At 37.9% G+C, this 15220-nt stretch overlaps 1 protein-coding gene across 3 annotated transcripts in view; it reads right to left on the reverse strand.

The window, feature by feature from the left end:
* Positions 1 to 14974, reverse strand: part of Atg16 (Autophagy-related 16) — a 196769-nt gene extending 181795 nt beyond the window's left edge. The window contains exons 1-8 of one of the 3 annotated variants that reach the window (XM_069055619.1): positions 14634 to 14974; positions 14313 to 14583; positions 14100 to 14262; positions 13845 to 13933; positions 10742 to 10792; positions 10508 to 10643; positions 9601 to 9706; positions 9224 to 9366 (exon numbers count right to left, since the gene is read on the reverse strand). In XM_069055619.1, the coding sequence (XP_068911720.1) occupies positions 9224 to 9366; positions 9601 to 9706; positions 10508 to 10643; positions 10742 to 10792; positions 13845 to 13933; positions 14100 to 14262; positions 14313 to 14583; positions 14634 to 14733 (1059 nt within the window). In that variant the 5' untranslated portion in view covers positions 14734 to 14974. The remainder of the gene's footprint in view (positions 1 to 9223; positions 9367 to 9600; positions 9707 to 10507; positions 10644 to 10741; positions 10793 to 13844; positions 13934 to 14099; positions 14263 to 14312; positions 14584 to 14633) is intronic. The other 2 variants (XM_069055620.1, XM_069055621.1) reach the window with 2 other exon arrangements.
* Between the last annotated feature and the right edge of the window lie 246 nt (positions 14975 to 15220).

A 15220-nucleotide genomic window follows, 5' to 3' on the forward strand; every position in this document is an offset into this window, starting at 1 on the left:
CTCGGAGGCGCCATTTTGACAGAAACGTCACGCTCACAGAAGACAGAACGGAGAACGACTTGCGCAAACGTTTTTCAACGTACACTGTGCGCATATCTATAAAATTGAGTTTTGGTACAAAATTTTACAATTCAAAAAGAAAATGCCACGTCGTCTTCTCAAAGTTGGGACCAAACGGTTAATATTGACTTGTTTCGAGACATTTATTGAAGCCAACGGGAAAACAACTCACAAAAATGAACATCACCAATAAAGTTAACTCTATTTGTGCTTTTTTGTTGTACATTTTGGCTAGTAACTGTTGTAGTTTGATATCTTCTGCCTTTTCATCCCCTGTAAATCATTTTTTTGAACTTTCTGTCTGATTAGTTTTTATCTGAAAATATTTGTATTAATCAATGCTAATTGAAAGTTCTGGTTACCTTTATACCAGGCATTTGTCGCGTTTGTCTTACTGCCAAATTACCATTTCCTTCGTTCTTCATTAATATTGAGAATTGCATGAGGTGATTTCGAAGTTTTTACGTTAAATAATCTGTACCTGGATATAACTCCACTTTTCAACAGACGTGATCACAGAATCAGACAGACGTTTTTAGTTTCTCCTACTTCAAATATTGATTTCCGTTATTAATATTGATAAATACATAAAAATCATTGCTTTACTACCATGGTCAAGTTTTGACAATTCTGACATTTTCCATCATGTTCACACCACACAAATATTTAGTGTAAAACGTATGCAGCACACAGCTAAACAGCGCCTACTATGTTTTTCGTTGTGGTCACAATCAAAGTGAATAGATAATAGTTGCCTGTCTACGTATGACACTTGTCACAGCTAATACGAAGTACGAGTAGGAGCAATTGTATTAAAAAAATAGCTGTTCACGATTGATTTAAACACGCAGTAGGCCAAGATATTTTTTTGTTAGTTTGGCGTCAGGTCTCGTCATATGACCTTTCGTTATTAAATATTCGTCTTGTTGTCAATTCCGTAATTGATTTTTTCTACTTTCCGTTCGTACTGATGCTATTACGAAACTGTTTTGCATATCGTAATAGGAAAAGGCGTGATATAATAATAATACTAAAAATAGTGAAATTTAATTTTTTAATTTTGACGGATACTGTGGTGTCGCGGCAGACCGCAGACGTGACCTTGGGTGGAATCCTTCAACTTTAACGGTTTTACATTTTAAATTATTTTTTTCATTGAAAAAGTGGCAAAGTAGAAAAAATATTGTATGACATCTCGTTTATAAGGCATTTTATCGCACTTACTCCTTTAGGGTACTCCTCGCAAGCTCGTCGTGCTCTAAAACCGTGCGTGCGATAAAATGCTTCTTATAAGACTCGTATCATAATATACTATAGTACAATTCAATTATAACCTAAAATAGATTTATTATGCTAAATCACAATATTGATTATTCATTGCCAACTTAAATGTCAGATTTTCATAGACATTTCGAATTTGAAATAATTGTGAATGTTGTATAATAAATTGTTGGCATATATACGACAGTGCATGTGAGATTTAAGTCATACATAACCTCACATTACATATTACAATTTCCGACATTGTCGATATTGTTGACGCAGTGTCGACGTTTTATCGACATTGTCGACATTGATGACATTGTCGACATTGATGACATTGATGACGTATTGTCGACGTGTCGATGTCGACAAATAAAGTCGACGCGTCGACGCCCATCCCTGTCCACATGTTTTCGATTGGACTTAAATCAGGAAACTGTCAAGACCAATGTATTCCTTCTCGTCTTGATCGACTTTCAACATGCTTTGAGTCATTATCTTTCTAAAACTGGAACTTCAACTCTGAGTATTATTTTTTTCAAAAGTTTTTGGCAAACTGAAGTTGAGCTTTTGCATCCTTGCATTTCTACAAGTCAATATGTGAGACTTTCTATTCCCACTCCTCAATTCATATCACTGAATCTGACTCTTCCTTTTGGAATTAAAACAATTATGTACTTTCCACGCTGAACGTCTTCACATTGCAAAGCTTTCCTGGTGAATTTCCTTGAATAGAAGTTTGCATTTCGCCAGTCAAATCGCAATGTACGTTTTTCCAACAATCCAAGAACAACGTGAGAAGAGTATTTCACTGTCACTCTGATTCCACTTCCTCCATTTGCCACTCCCGCCGCCTTTATGATCCTTGTTAATTTCGTAGGCGTGTACTTTTTTCCCCAGGATTCGAAAACGAGCCAGTGCCGGAAATCGGCGGCTCCCCTCGAAATTAATCGTCCTTGTAATAACTCCTCGACGCACATCCTTATTGCTAAATGAGAGTTTGATATATACCCTAGGCCTCGGCGCGCCAATGATTGATTCGTCCAGATGTGCAAACATCCCATTTCTTCTGCGTGTGCGTGCACTTCGCGTTGTGCATTTGTGCTGGTCTTAATTACCCAAGCACACGACAGATCGGGTGATCTGTTAGCCGCGAGCCCCGTCCGGACCACACCTAGAGAACGCCCGGATCGCGAAATCCGGCCCGGAGCGGAGCGCAGGATGTGCCGGATTCGCGACGTTCCCTTTTTATTCGGGAACGGCGAGCGGTTTTATAGACGCGAGATATTTCAAACCACCCCGCCCCCCACGTCACCAACATACGATGATGTGCTCCGGGGAGAAAGACATAACGCGTGCTTTTTGCCATTACGACCGCTCCAGACAACATTGTTACAATTCCGGCACGACGAAATATGGAGGGAAAGCACCAAATAAAACACCGAGGGGGTCATTCTTGGGACAGCGAATGCACCACAGACTGATTTAAAAATGTGTTAGTTTTCACCACCCGAAAACACTAATTATTCGATCGGAGAAGTTAAGCAACGCTCGTCGCGGTTAATATTTGGATGGGTGGCCGCCGGGAAACCTCATTTCTTTGACGTCCCATCACTTCGTTACGTTATTCCAGTACGTTGGACGAGCTGGATATGATGTAATAATAATTATAATAGTTACTTTCATTTAAAAGAAAAAAATTGTAATTCCAGCGTGGGCAGGTTGATTTGTAGCGTCGCGTTCAAATCTGCTGCACCTCCTTCTGTTTTATTTGCAGGACGAAGAGTTGCCTTTAATTAGGCCATATATCACTTTTACTTGCACGTTTAATAATATGTCGGGTTTTATTGGGGCACTAAAGTTGCCTTTTATGATGGGCGCCCCCATTAAATCGTTCCGTTTTTACAAACAATGAGTTAAGCACACCGTGATGGAGATTCTCGTTACTGGAAATCGAGTGCTCATAACATGTTTTTGTCGAAGAGGATGAAAAAGTTTAATAAAATTATACACAGTATAAAATGACTGAGCAAATGTTTGTTGGAGTATCGTGCAAATAACATAAATTATTTCATTTGCAAAATGTTTGCCAATCGAGTTGGGTCAATAAATATGGATTCATAAACCGTTAATTATTACAACGTCGGACTGGATAAACAACAACGTTGTGAAAGGGGGAGAAATATTAGGTGGAGGTTGGGACAGTTGATTATTATCAAGCAAATTTTGGTGGAAATAAACGACGAAAGTTTGGAGCTGGACTGGAAACTATTGTTAAGATTTCTCATCTAGTCGGACTATTTTTAACACCGGGCGCCACAAGACACAAACCAGAAGGTTAAAAGAAAATCTGTTTTAAAGAAAAAAGGAAAAATAAACAAGATAGCTCCTACTTGTTTGCGATTGGGAGAATATTACGCAGTCTCGAATTAAAAAAAAATATCTCTTTGGTTCTTGAATCTACTTTTTTTCATAACGTAGTAATACTTTTATGAGGGTTGGAACGATTGCTGGGGATCTTCAACGTATTTGTGCTCTGCAACTTTTGCGAAATAATAAAAAAGAATTATTTTTTGGTGCTTATAAAAATTAATAGAATAAACCTACAGTTTATCTAAATTCAAGAACTGTTTGACTTTTTTAAGAAGTTCTGAATTTTCCATTTTCTATTCCGGAAATTCGAATCAATTCAAATTTGAAATCTCAAATCTCGAATAATTCCTCGTATTGGAAGAATGCGAGTATTGGCAGACAGTATTCTGCATTCCTATTAAAAATAATTGTTTTGTTAAGCGAACCAGAGAGGATTGAAATATTAATGATGCCTCGTTAAGGTCAGAGGAAGAGGTCATACGAAGATATCCGTTATTTATTTAACACTGTTAATCCTGATCGAGTGTAGTAAGGTTGACTATGTAAATTTATGAGGTGCAGGATCATACCACAACACGTGAGAAACCGTTAACTCAAAAACTATTCCAAAAGAAACCAAGAAAACACAACGAAATTTAAAAATCGTAGTATGGACAAAACATTAATGACGCTGATTTGTAGATATTTTTTAATGGAGCTATGTTTGATGTTGGCAGAAAAAAATTCTGCCGTTTAATTAAAAAAATCATTTGTATTATTGACAATCACGCCGCAGGCCAGCTTTTCATAAATCAATAGATTTTTTATTCCCATGTGTGATAATCCATTGAATATAACTGGAAGTGTTCAGTGTTAATAACAAACAAAAAATGTTGTGTTTGTATTTTTTTATAAGCTGAAACAGCGCAAGGAATTCTTCCCAGACCTAATATCGCGCGTTCAAATGAAATCCTGGGCTGAGTAGGCCTTGGAAAAATTAAACCGTTTAGAACAGTGTAAAGTTTGAATTTCCCGCCGTTTGACACGAATGACATTTGTTTATGTTTAATCGGGACATAACTGAACATTTTTGTTTTCAGCAAAGGGTGTCCTTAGATATTTGCTTCGAAAATAGGAATCGTTAAGTTATTCTATTTTTACTGTAAAACATTGCAAAGAAAAAAAGATTTTTTGGCTCTAAATTTTAGGTTAGCTGTCAACATGCTCCGATTAATCTACGCTTTAAAAAAGCACAACAATTGACGGTTTCCAACGCCTTCCCAGCCTAGCATGTCATTTGAACGCTAGATACAGGGTGACTTTTAAAGTTGTGCAGATATTTTAATCACGAGCTACTGGCTTCATGTAGAACTCGGAAAAAATGTTTAAAAAATTCTGTCAAAAAATAAAATGACATTTATTTTTTCAGCTACAATTTTTTTTATTGCTTTTAGTCTTCTACGTTGTCAAACAACCTCGTAGGTAAAATTTCGGTACATTTTAAAAATATACCCTGTATATTTTATTTTATAAAACGTACACCAATGCGGTTTCCTTGTTTTAAAGCATATTTCCTATAGGTTACTTCGCATTGGTGTACATTTTATAAAACATGATATACAAGGGTGTATTTTTTAAATGTGCCGAAATTTTACCTACGAGGTTGTAGGACAACGTAGAAAACTAAAAGCAATTAAAAAAAATTGTAGCTCAAAAAATAAATGTCATTTTATTTTTTGACATAGAATTTTTTAAATATTTTTTCCGAGTTCTACATGAAGCCAGTAGCTCGTGATTACAATATCTGCACAACTTTCAAAATCACCCTGTATATTTTACATATTTATTTTTTAATGAGTTCGTTGTACAAAAACTGCAGTATCACTTGTAGTAATGTTAAATTCCACATTTTTTAAATGGAAAATATTTCCACTGAAGATATGAAAAAATCTGGGAGAAATGTTGCAAAATCCCGCTCGTAAACTGTTGGCAACGTTATAAAATAACTTTAACGTTTTAATAGCCCACCCTGTAACTCCCCTGTAAAAAATCTCCGGTGTTTTTATTGCGGCGGTTTCCGGGCCAGCGGCGGCCCATGCACGACATTTATTTATTACACTTATGAGGGAATAAACGAGTCGTTCATTTGCCGACCAGGAGTTAATGAAGATTACAGCACACGGCGATAAATTAACCCGTCTGACACCTGTTGGGTCCCGCGTTTACATCTCCACGCATGCACGTCATCTTCTTCACTTCCTTTACGCGCCCTCCTCCATCTCGCGACGTCTTCCTCGGCGAAACCGACACCGAAAGAGAGTGGTCTCGGGGGCGATTTATCACCCAAAAAAAAAATTGTATATATTTTCGGGACAATATGAAATGTGGCCGGACGGAAAAATTAGCGGCATTAATTTAATAGATTGCGCTTGTTCCATTACCAGCTTGGAATCTCTTCTGCATGCTCTCCGCGAGGCGGTAAATCACCGGAGGGATGAATGCGGCGCGGCGGAGCTGTGTCCGTTTTGCAAAATTGCGATGTGGTCGGTGGCAAAGAGTCGCGCAAATCGGTTTGTGGAACGTCGTAATGGCAACTGACGTGTTAAGCGGCGCTTTGGTTTGAGTTTTCAATGTGTCACGACATGGTTCGCTATGTAATTTAAATGTTTTCTCTGAAATGAGGCAAATTATCGACTTCTTAGTTTCGGTTCGTTAAGAATTTGCCCGAGGCGAGGCAGAATGGCGAGGATGTATATCTTGCAGTGAAGTTTATGCATGTTTGGAATTACGTTACTGTTGGGGAAATGTACAAATGTGTCTGAGCTGTTGCGTTATCGGATCGGGGTTCGATACGGCACAAGGAACATTTCCAATTTGGAAATTTTCTTCTAACTGTACTGCAAATAAATTAGATAATAATAGTAATTATAATTGAAGGAGTTGTGCAAGAATGCCGAGAAAAAAGAAGATTGATAATAAACGACAACCGACTTGGATGTTGGGCGTATGGAAAAATAAATAATAATATAAATAGTGCTTTCAAAGGAATTACTGATAATTTCTTTCCTCCGGCCTCGATACCGTGCCTTCTTTTTATAATAATAATAATATTACGAAAAGTAAGTACAATTCGTATCAACATATTTATGTATTTGACAATATGTCATATAAAAAGTAAGACTTGTTGTGGTTTACCTCGTTTAAAAATAAAACACAAATTCAATAGATATGACAAGGAAAAAATGATCCATTTCTTTGTAAAATTTTGTTGAAAATTCTTGAAAGTAAATATATTTTGCATGTACAGGATGTCCCAAAATTCGCGAATTCCGAATTCAGAGCGTTGTAGGGGATCACTTCAGTAGTCCAAATGTGGAAATAAAAAAAAATCGGGACTCCCCCCACAAAGATACATTGGTCTGAAGATGCACCCTTTGAACTGGGTTTTCTTCAAATACAAGAGCGATTTTTTTTTTCTAAGTATTTTTCGAGCTTCACTGGGTCCTTCCCTACCACACTCTGAATACGGAACTCGCCAATTTTGAAACACCCTGTATTATTTTTCCGATAAGTGTTTTTTTTATTTACTAAAAAATAATCATAATAGGGAAAATTCAACCTATCGGGTTGGCAGCTCTGTATGTTAAAAAGTTAGTCATTTGTTATTTCATAAAAATCTGCGAGAGTGCAAAAGAAAACATTTGGTCAGCCGAAAAGTCTAATACAAATGTCGTACGGTATTTTTTACACCGCTCCAGCTAATCAGATACGAGGCGAAGCCGAGTGCTTAACCTAGCTGTAAAATATCCCTACCGTATTCGAATGTAAATAACTATTTTGTGTGTTTATTGATCACATTCGACCTCTCCAAAGTTTCTTTCAAGATGAGTTATTAATAATTTCCATTGAAAGATTTGAAATTAACATTCACTGTCATGGCCATGAGGTGAAGTGAGGTTCACCTAGGTCATAACGCCGAGTCTAACTGCATCTTCTGTATAATTCTATAATTATATAATGTCATAAACTTTTAGTACTCCAACGCAACTAAAAAACTTTCTTTTTTCAAATAAGATTGATCTTCTTGCCAGAATTAAAATAGCATAGTAGTATTTACTTTTATTTACATAAATAAAGGGGAACGGTTTTTCGACGAGAAACGATAAAAACAATCAGACAAATGGTTTTTATTTTATTTTTTAACAAAAATCTTATTCTCATACTTACTCCCAACAGGTACAATGCAATAAATGTGTTGTTAAAATAGTTATTTGGGCAACGAGTGGGACATGGATATTGTCGTACGCATGTGAAGTTTGCACAACGAGGCCTTGAGCCAAACTTGCGTAATCACATATCACCACATAACGCTAAAATTTAGATTTTCGTTTTTGTGAAAGTTTGCGAGAAAAATCGGCCTTCAGACAAACGAACAGCAGCGTCAATTTTTATTTTAGTTCTCGTCCCTGAAAAATCACGAAATATCAATTAGACAGTTTTCCTCCATTTTTTCCACTCTTTACCGCATGACATGATCTAAAACATTTATTACCGCACGCCGTGCGGTAAAGTAAGTAATGACATGTCTGAAATGCGTGAGATAAACAGAACATTTCGCCTTTACTACTCGACATTTTTCCTCATTGACAAAATTACAGTGGAAACAAGACTTTGAAGTTGTTTTTTACTTTTACTGGTGTTTTGTTTCTTTTTCTGGTCAACCCATTCCAAAAATTTTAAGTCTCTTATTTCGTTTTTTTTTTCCACTTTTTTTTGCAACTTTTGACTCCCCGATCTTCGACTGTTAATGCTCAGATACTTTCGAACAGTTCCTTGATGAACCTGAAGCCCGCTTACGTGGATAATCCAACATTGTACTCCACATAACTCCTCATCAGGTGAATTCGCATCAGACAGACTTCAAACATAATTTCAGAAAGGGTTCACCGTATTAGTTCTCCCAAAGCTGCTTATCACTCGGTAGACCAACAACTGCCAAGACATCACGTCAACATGCCGTGACGAGTCGACGACAGACGCAACAAATTAATAGATTTCCGAGCATGCAGACGCACTTCCGAAATGAAATTCTTGCCGCGTCAAGATTTTTCGTGGCAGAGTTTATGAGAACGTGGCACAGACTCCACTTGAATTATTCATGGGCCCTGTTTGTAACAGATACATCGTCGAGAAGTTATCTCCTGACAGACGGACTCTCCGATAACGATCTGTATTAATCTGGGGGGGCGTGCCACAAGGTGGTACTCGTGGCCCCGTATTGTTCCACTTACCAATATACTTCGCCGAGGTGCCTCGACAATTTGGAAGTTTCCGATTAAAAAAATTCGTTTGAAATTTGCGCCATCTGGCGTCGAACCGCTAATTGCGTTTGGGGCACCCATCAGCGGATTTTTCTCAGGTGGTAGCACCGTTACGGTCATAATTGCGTCTAATGACGCCATCACGAGGTGGTAACGACGCCGGTGTTCGTGCGGAGCGAACGGGACAAAGAGCGACCTCTTTGCTCCACTGTAAAAATTCTACTCACCCTTAAACGCTGGTCTGCCACGGTCCAAACTCGGCTGGCGTAGTCGTTGGAAGCACCCAAGATCAAAGTACCGGAAGAATCAAAGTCGACAGCCATCACACCTGCATTACTTCCTACCAGTATGCCTTTACTCTCGCACGTTCCTAGAATAGTGAGACAATACGAGAAAAGTGGTGCTGAGTGGTGATACCGAGCCCCGAATTGTCGACGAGTGGAGACTTCGTGAGTCGGTCCAGTCGCCGCAACGAAAAGAGAAAATGAAATAAAAACGGACACAGATGAACAAAATGAACAATTTATTCAACAAATCAGAAAATCGAAACAATTCACAGATGGATGGAGGACGTACACGACAATCGGACAGTGCTATAACTGACCTTTGGATATCTCCCAGAGCTTGACCTTTCTGTCGGCACCTCCAGTCGCCACCAGTCTATCAACGGGACTCCACTTCACCGCGTTGACTTCACCGTCGTGGGCATCCTGCATCGCACAAAGCGTTAAAATCGTCTCCGAGGGCCGACAACCAAACACTACATTCCCAACAAGTCTAACGAAAATTCGTACAATTGTAAAAAGGTGAAACCATGCCTCATCAGTAAAAAAAAAATATTTCTTGCGTGTCAAAAATCGGGAGTAGGAGATTTTGAATCAACGAATATTTGAAAGGGTATAAATGTAATGTTTTTAAAGGATTTTTCTTGGGATTTATTGGAAAGTCCTAAAATGAGGGGAATTAATTTTGAAGAGGGAAGGAAAAAGGTTAATTGTTAACTCCGATTTACTAATTTGTTGGATTAAACCATGCACGGAAGTCTGTGGTTTCGTTGAACATCTGGTGTAGTTACTGTAGAAGTTAAGTAGACTTGCCTTAAGCTACACTTCCAGTATTTAAAAGCGTTCAACCACTCTTCCACAATGCTGTGAAGAAACACGACATACCACTTCTTCTGGATACAAAACAAGACACTGATGGTATACCAATTGTTGTGAATACATCAACAGTGAAAACCATTTCTAGAAATGCTTATTTTTAAAAATGAATTAACAATAAGTGTCAAAATAACGCCAATGTCTTGATTTAAGCATCAGCTTTACCAAAAACCGATGAAAAATAGTCACAACCTTTACTAGTGCATGTAAAAATTCTCTACAACTGTAATAAATTACTAAACGCAACCACACAAGTGTGGAAATGACGTTACGAAATCATTACAAGTAGTTTTTTTTTTTTGTACACTTGTTGGATTTGTAGTGTTGGCGTTACGTCACAGCGAGACTTACGAATTTCACTCCGACCTTGGTAGGTATCGTCGACTGACTGGCCGGCCCGAACCCCTCCTGCAAGTCCTCCGGAGAGACTCCTCTCGTATCCTTGCAAGCCTCCTCGATCTCCTTCTGCATCTTGGCGAACCTCTTTCTGCAAAACAAGACGTGTGTCATCGTCGGAGTCTTAACCGATCGAGGGTGAAAAGAGTGCGCCGAAGCCACACTCCACGTTTACCAAAATCAACGTACCTGAAGAGACCGAAAGTGCTGCGCACTGAAGGAAAGTGCTTGGTGCCTTCGCTGGAAATCAGGTGATACAAGCGAATCGTCATGCGTACAAAACAAAACTAATGCGACAGAAACAAACTAAAAACACATGCGGATTATTTGGGGTGTTAGGTGGAGGACGGGTCCGTTTTGACCCGAACTCGTCACGATGCGACCGGCAACAAATTGTGTCTTTTTTGACTGACCGATTGGACTTTGGTTTGAGAGGTTTGGTGTGTCAGGACACAAGTGGAGGACGGGTCCGTTTTGACCCGAACTCGTCACGATGCGACCGGCAACAAATTGTGTCTTTTTTGACTGACCGATTGGACTTTGGTTTGAGAGGTTTGGTGTGTCAGGACACAAGTGGAGGACGGGTCCGTTTTGACCCGAACTCGTCACGAGAAGCAACTCTTTGACGCGACCGGCAAGAAATTGTGTCATTTTTGACTGACCGATCGTAGCGACCCCTGAGAAGGCTCGGTTGATCTTGGACGACCTCTCCGGCTTTACGGAAAGAGACACCACGGGAGGAAACTGACAAGCTCGTTAATATCGTCCGGAGTTGGAAATGGCCGCATAAAGCACAAGGATAAGGTTACCTATTAATACAAGAAATTTTTCACCGTAATAAGGCTTTTGTTCCGATATTCATGATGGCCGTTTCTTCGTATATCATTTACGACCGTTGCCTCAACGAAGAGTGTTCGGTTTCAGCTTTCGCATAATTCAAATTGCAAACGAGATATTTTATGATCACGTAATGACAATAACTGTACAAGCTTTGAGGCTTCTAACAGAACACGCAATTTATTTTTCACTTTTCGGCTTAACTTTTCCGACTAGATTCCCATTTATAATTGGTTAGTGGATGGATGGATTCTCTTCTGAGAAAATTCTTTCACTATTTTTAACGATTTGTCTTTATTCTGTTTCATTTCAATTAACACTTATAAAAAAAAAAACAAAAAAAAAGATGACATACATACACAAAACATTCAACCAATACAGTTTTTACGAGTCGTAGGACTGAATCATCAAATTGTTTTTTTTAAGGTTATGTAAAAATACTCCACAATTCAACTTTTTTTTTTAATTTACAAATAAAACGAAACACGTGTCAAATAAATTTTACGATGATGTTTTTCCACTTTTTTTTTAATAAAAGACAAATTCATTTTTGCGAATGACAATAGAAGCTCTGGTCGGAATTTAAAAACCAAAACCACAACCACAGTCGTTTCAATTACGATACTGAATATCAGTGTTTTAGTTCTATTAAACTTGTTTCCGCTGTTAAATAAAATGGATATTTATATTGCATTGTGCAATGTGGAGATCGTGGATCTCGTAAATACTAATTAGGTCATCTTAAGGGTAGAATAGGGTCGCTTGGTACCCCCACCACTTTTTGCCACGCCCACTAACCGGGTTGATGAACTTGAATGGCCGCGGTCAAGGTTAATGGGCGTGGCAAAAAAGTAGTGGAGGTACCGAGTGGCGCTGCAGTCTGTACCTACTTGCTACATAAGCTTAAAAAAAAGTTTTACACACTGGTGTTTTTGTAATTGTTGTTGAAAAATTGACATTTCTTGTGTGACACTGATTACATACATTGACCTTGAATAAAATGGTGAAAACAAACTATTCTACTAATTTTTTGTATGCATTTTCGTCATTATTATTTTCAACAGTCATAACTTTATGTTAGGATGTTCGTTTACCAAAAAACAAAAGTGACACAGCTGAAAACAATAAAGATTCTTAGGCTTTCATGCTGCAATAACCAAAATTCACAATTAGGTAATTCAGAAATATAAAAAATATGTTTTCACAACAAAAATCTCTTGATTAAACTTTTTACATTTCACATCATTGAAAAATTGCACTGGAGCATTGAATAAAAAATTTGAAACGTGAATAAAACTTGTTTTTTTTTTAATAAGAAACCATCGAAATCCATTTGAATCATTTCCGACGAAAGCAAACATGTCAAATGATACAATAATAAAAATAAAAGCTGTTTGAGAGCCTGGCATTACATAATTTAATTTTTATTTTCAAACTGTCACAACAGTCACTCTTACTAATTTTACTAATTGAGTAACATTTGTAAAAAATAAATAAAACCCGAATTCTCTCTTATAACAGAATAAATTATTTTCAAGAAAAAACGTACAAATCGTAGACTTAATAATTGAAATTTTCCTTGTGTTGTTTTGGGTAGTGCTTCACAAACGTTAACAGAAAGAAATCTTTAGAGTTGTGTCTAAAATATTGTGGAGTAAATTCAAACGAAGAAGTACATGGGCGGTCCTATGACTTGCACAACAATCAACTGGGTTGGACACCACGTGATGTGTACTCTTCTCTTTGAGGCTGCCTAAAGATCTTCGTTCACGAAAGAAAAAAAAAAGAACAAAGAATTAAAATCTTTTACAAATTTCTGAAATTCGATTCCATCGCCTTAAACGGTTTTTGAAGAATTTCTCTAATTTCACAAATTAGAAATTTACAATACTTGGGACTGTTTTCAAAAACTTTATGAATGTAAATTCGTTTATTTTTTCAAGTCAGACTAGTAAGCTATTTTGCATGAAGGATGACGCAAATTTAAATATAAAATAAATCACTTTTATCAGGAATTTCAAGTTTAAATAAATATTACGTTAAAAATGTATTTGCACTTTTCTTATCTCGTCTAAAAGTGTTTTCAAAATTAATTGCTCTTCTGATGTGGCAACTTTCAATAAATACACGCGGTTTGTTTACATAAAATGAGACCGCATTTTACACCAATCGTTTGGCGAGGGTCCAAACATTTTTCCGATTTCGGTACCGACCACACGCTCGTCGTTAACAAACGATTTTGACACAAAATACTTTTACTTTTGTAGAATTTTAACATTTTTAGTTGGAAATCTCTACACAAAAACCAATCCAAAAAAAAAAAACCACAACACAAAAAGCCAAGCGAAGACGCCAGCAAAGCACAAACAAGTTAGTAGCAGCTGTAATAAAATTCGTTAGGAGGGTAATAGCAGATCCACCACCGTCCGTTTTGGCCCCACAATAGCAAACTTACTTGAGGAAATTCTCGTTTTCTTCGTTCATCTTGTCCGCGTCTTTAGTCTTGTACTTCATCAACCGATCTAGCAACTGTCTATTTTCATCCTAAAAAATAAATGATTTAAACGCATACGGATAAAACAAGCGAGTGTCATCCAATATTTCAAACAAACTGGAACTGGACTGCGGCCAATTCTACATAATAACAAGAATTTAGATGTTCTCTCGTTGCGTGATTGCGCACCCACTTTGCACTAAATTTAAATGGTACCTGTGCTTTTCTTATTTTGTCCTCTAGAGCTGTGTACGCCAGATGCAGAGCCTGGTGTTCATCTCTGAGCGCCTCATTCAGCACCTTCAATTCGTTATTGTTCCTGGTGAAGAGCGCTATCTCGGCTTGAAGGCTCGCCATCTTGGCCGCGTTCTCTGCCAAACTGTTGAAGAAAAAAATTCTAACAACGTTCACGATTTCGCCGCGACTAACCTAATATCTTTCGTGACCAGAAGTTTCTCTTTTTCTTGGAGTTTTGCGTTCAGGTCGATGATTTGTTGTGAGTTCTCGCCTTTTCTCCTGTGCAATTCAGTCAGTTCCTCCTGTTGGGTCAACAGTTTCTGCTCGAGACCCTGGATCTTGTCGTGGAGACGGCTGTCGCCGCCCCCGACGCGGTCCCCTTGCGACCGCAGGTTCTCATTCTGTATCGACAATTGTAAATTTTCGTATTTTAAGGCATTTGCATTATCGAAGATCTTATTGTCTGGAAGCGAAATGTCAAAACAAACTTTGAGGTTATGTGCGGCGACTTACGTTGTGCTATCAAGTCTTGGAAGCAATTCGTTTGAAATCTGTTCCTTTCTTGTAGCTTGGTCAGAATGTCTTCCCGCCAATTGAACTCGGCCGTTGCCATTTTTTTAAGCGGTTCTGCTGGTTATCATGAGAGTTAACGCGACGAAAGCTGACATAAAACATACAGGTTGCGACCTTGTATCTCTCGGTGTTTGCGTATGTGCCGTGGAAATTGCTGTAATTTGTAACTGCGAAGCTGAAATGTTGGCTTATTGTAACACAAACATGAAAATTTTTTTGTGGATTTATTTTGACAATACTGACAGATGTGACAGATAACAACGTGAGTAAACAGCTGATTTCCGATCTAGTAGGCATGCGTCAAATTTGAAAGTTGGAATACCCCTTTATAATTATTAAATAATGGCCAAAGTCGTTTTCATTCTACACTAATTCACGACGAATAAATCAAAAACGTTCTAGGAAATGTTCGTTGGCACGTTTAACTGCAGAACAGCTGAAAAAGTTAACTTAAATACAGGAAACATGCCAAAATCAGTTCTGTAGATGTTGTCACTTATGTGTATAATGTGTTGCATATATCAAAC

This window comes from Tenebrio molitor, chromosome 8 (genome assembly GCF_963966145.1).
Source record: "Tenebrio molitor chromosome 8, icTenMoli1.1, whole genome shotgun sequence".
Classification (NCBI taxonomy): domain Eukaryota; kingdom Metazoa; phylum Arthropoda; class Insecta; order Coleoptera; family Tenebrionidae; genus Tenebrio; species Tenebrio molitor.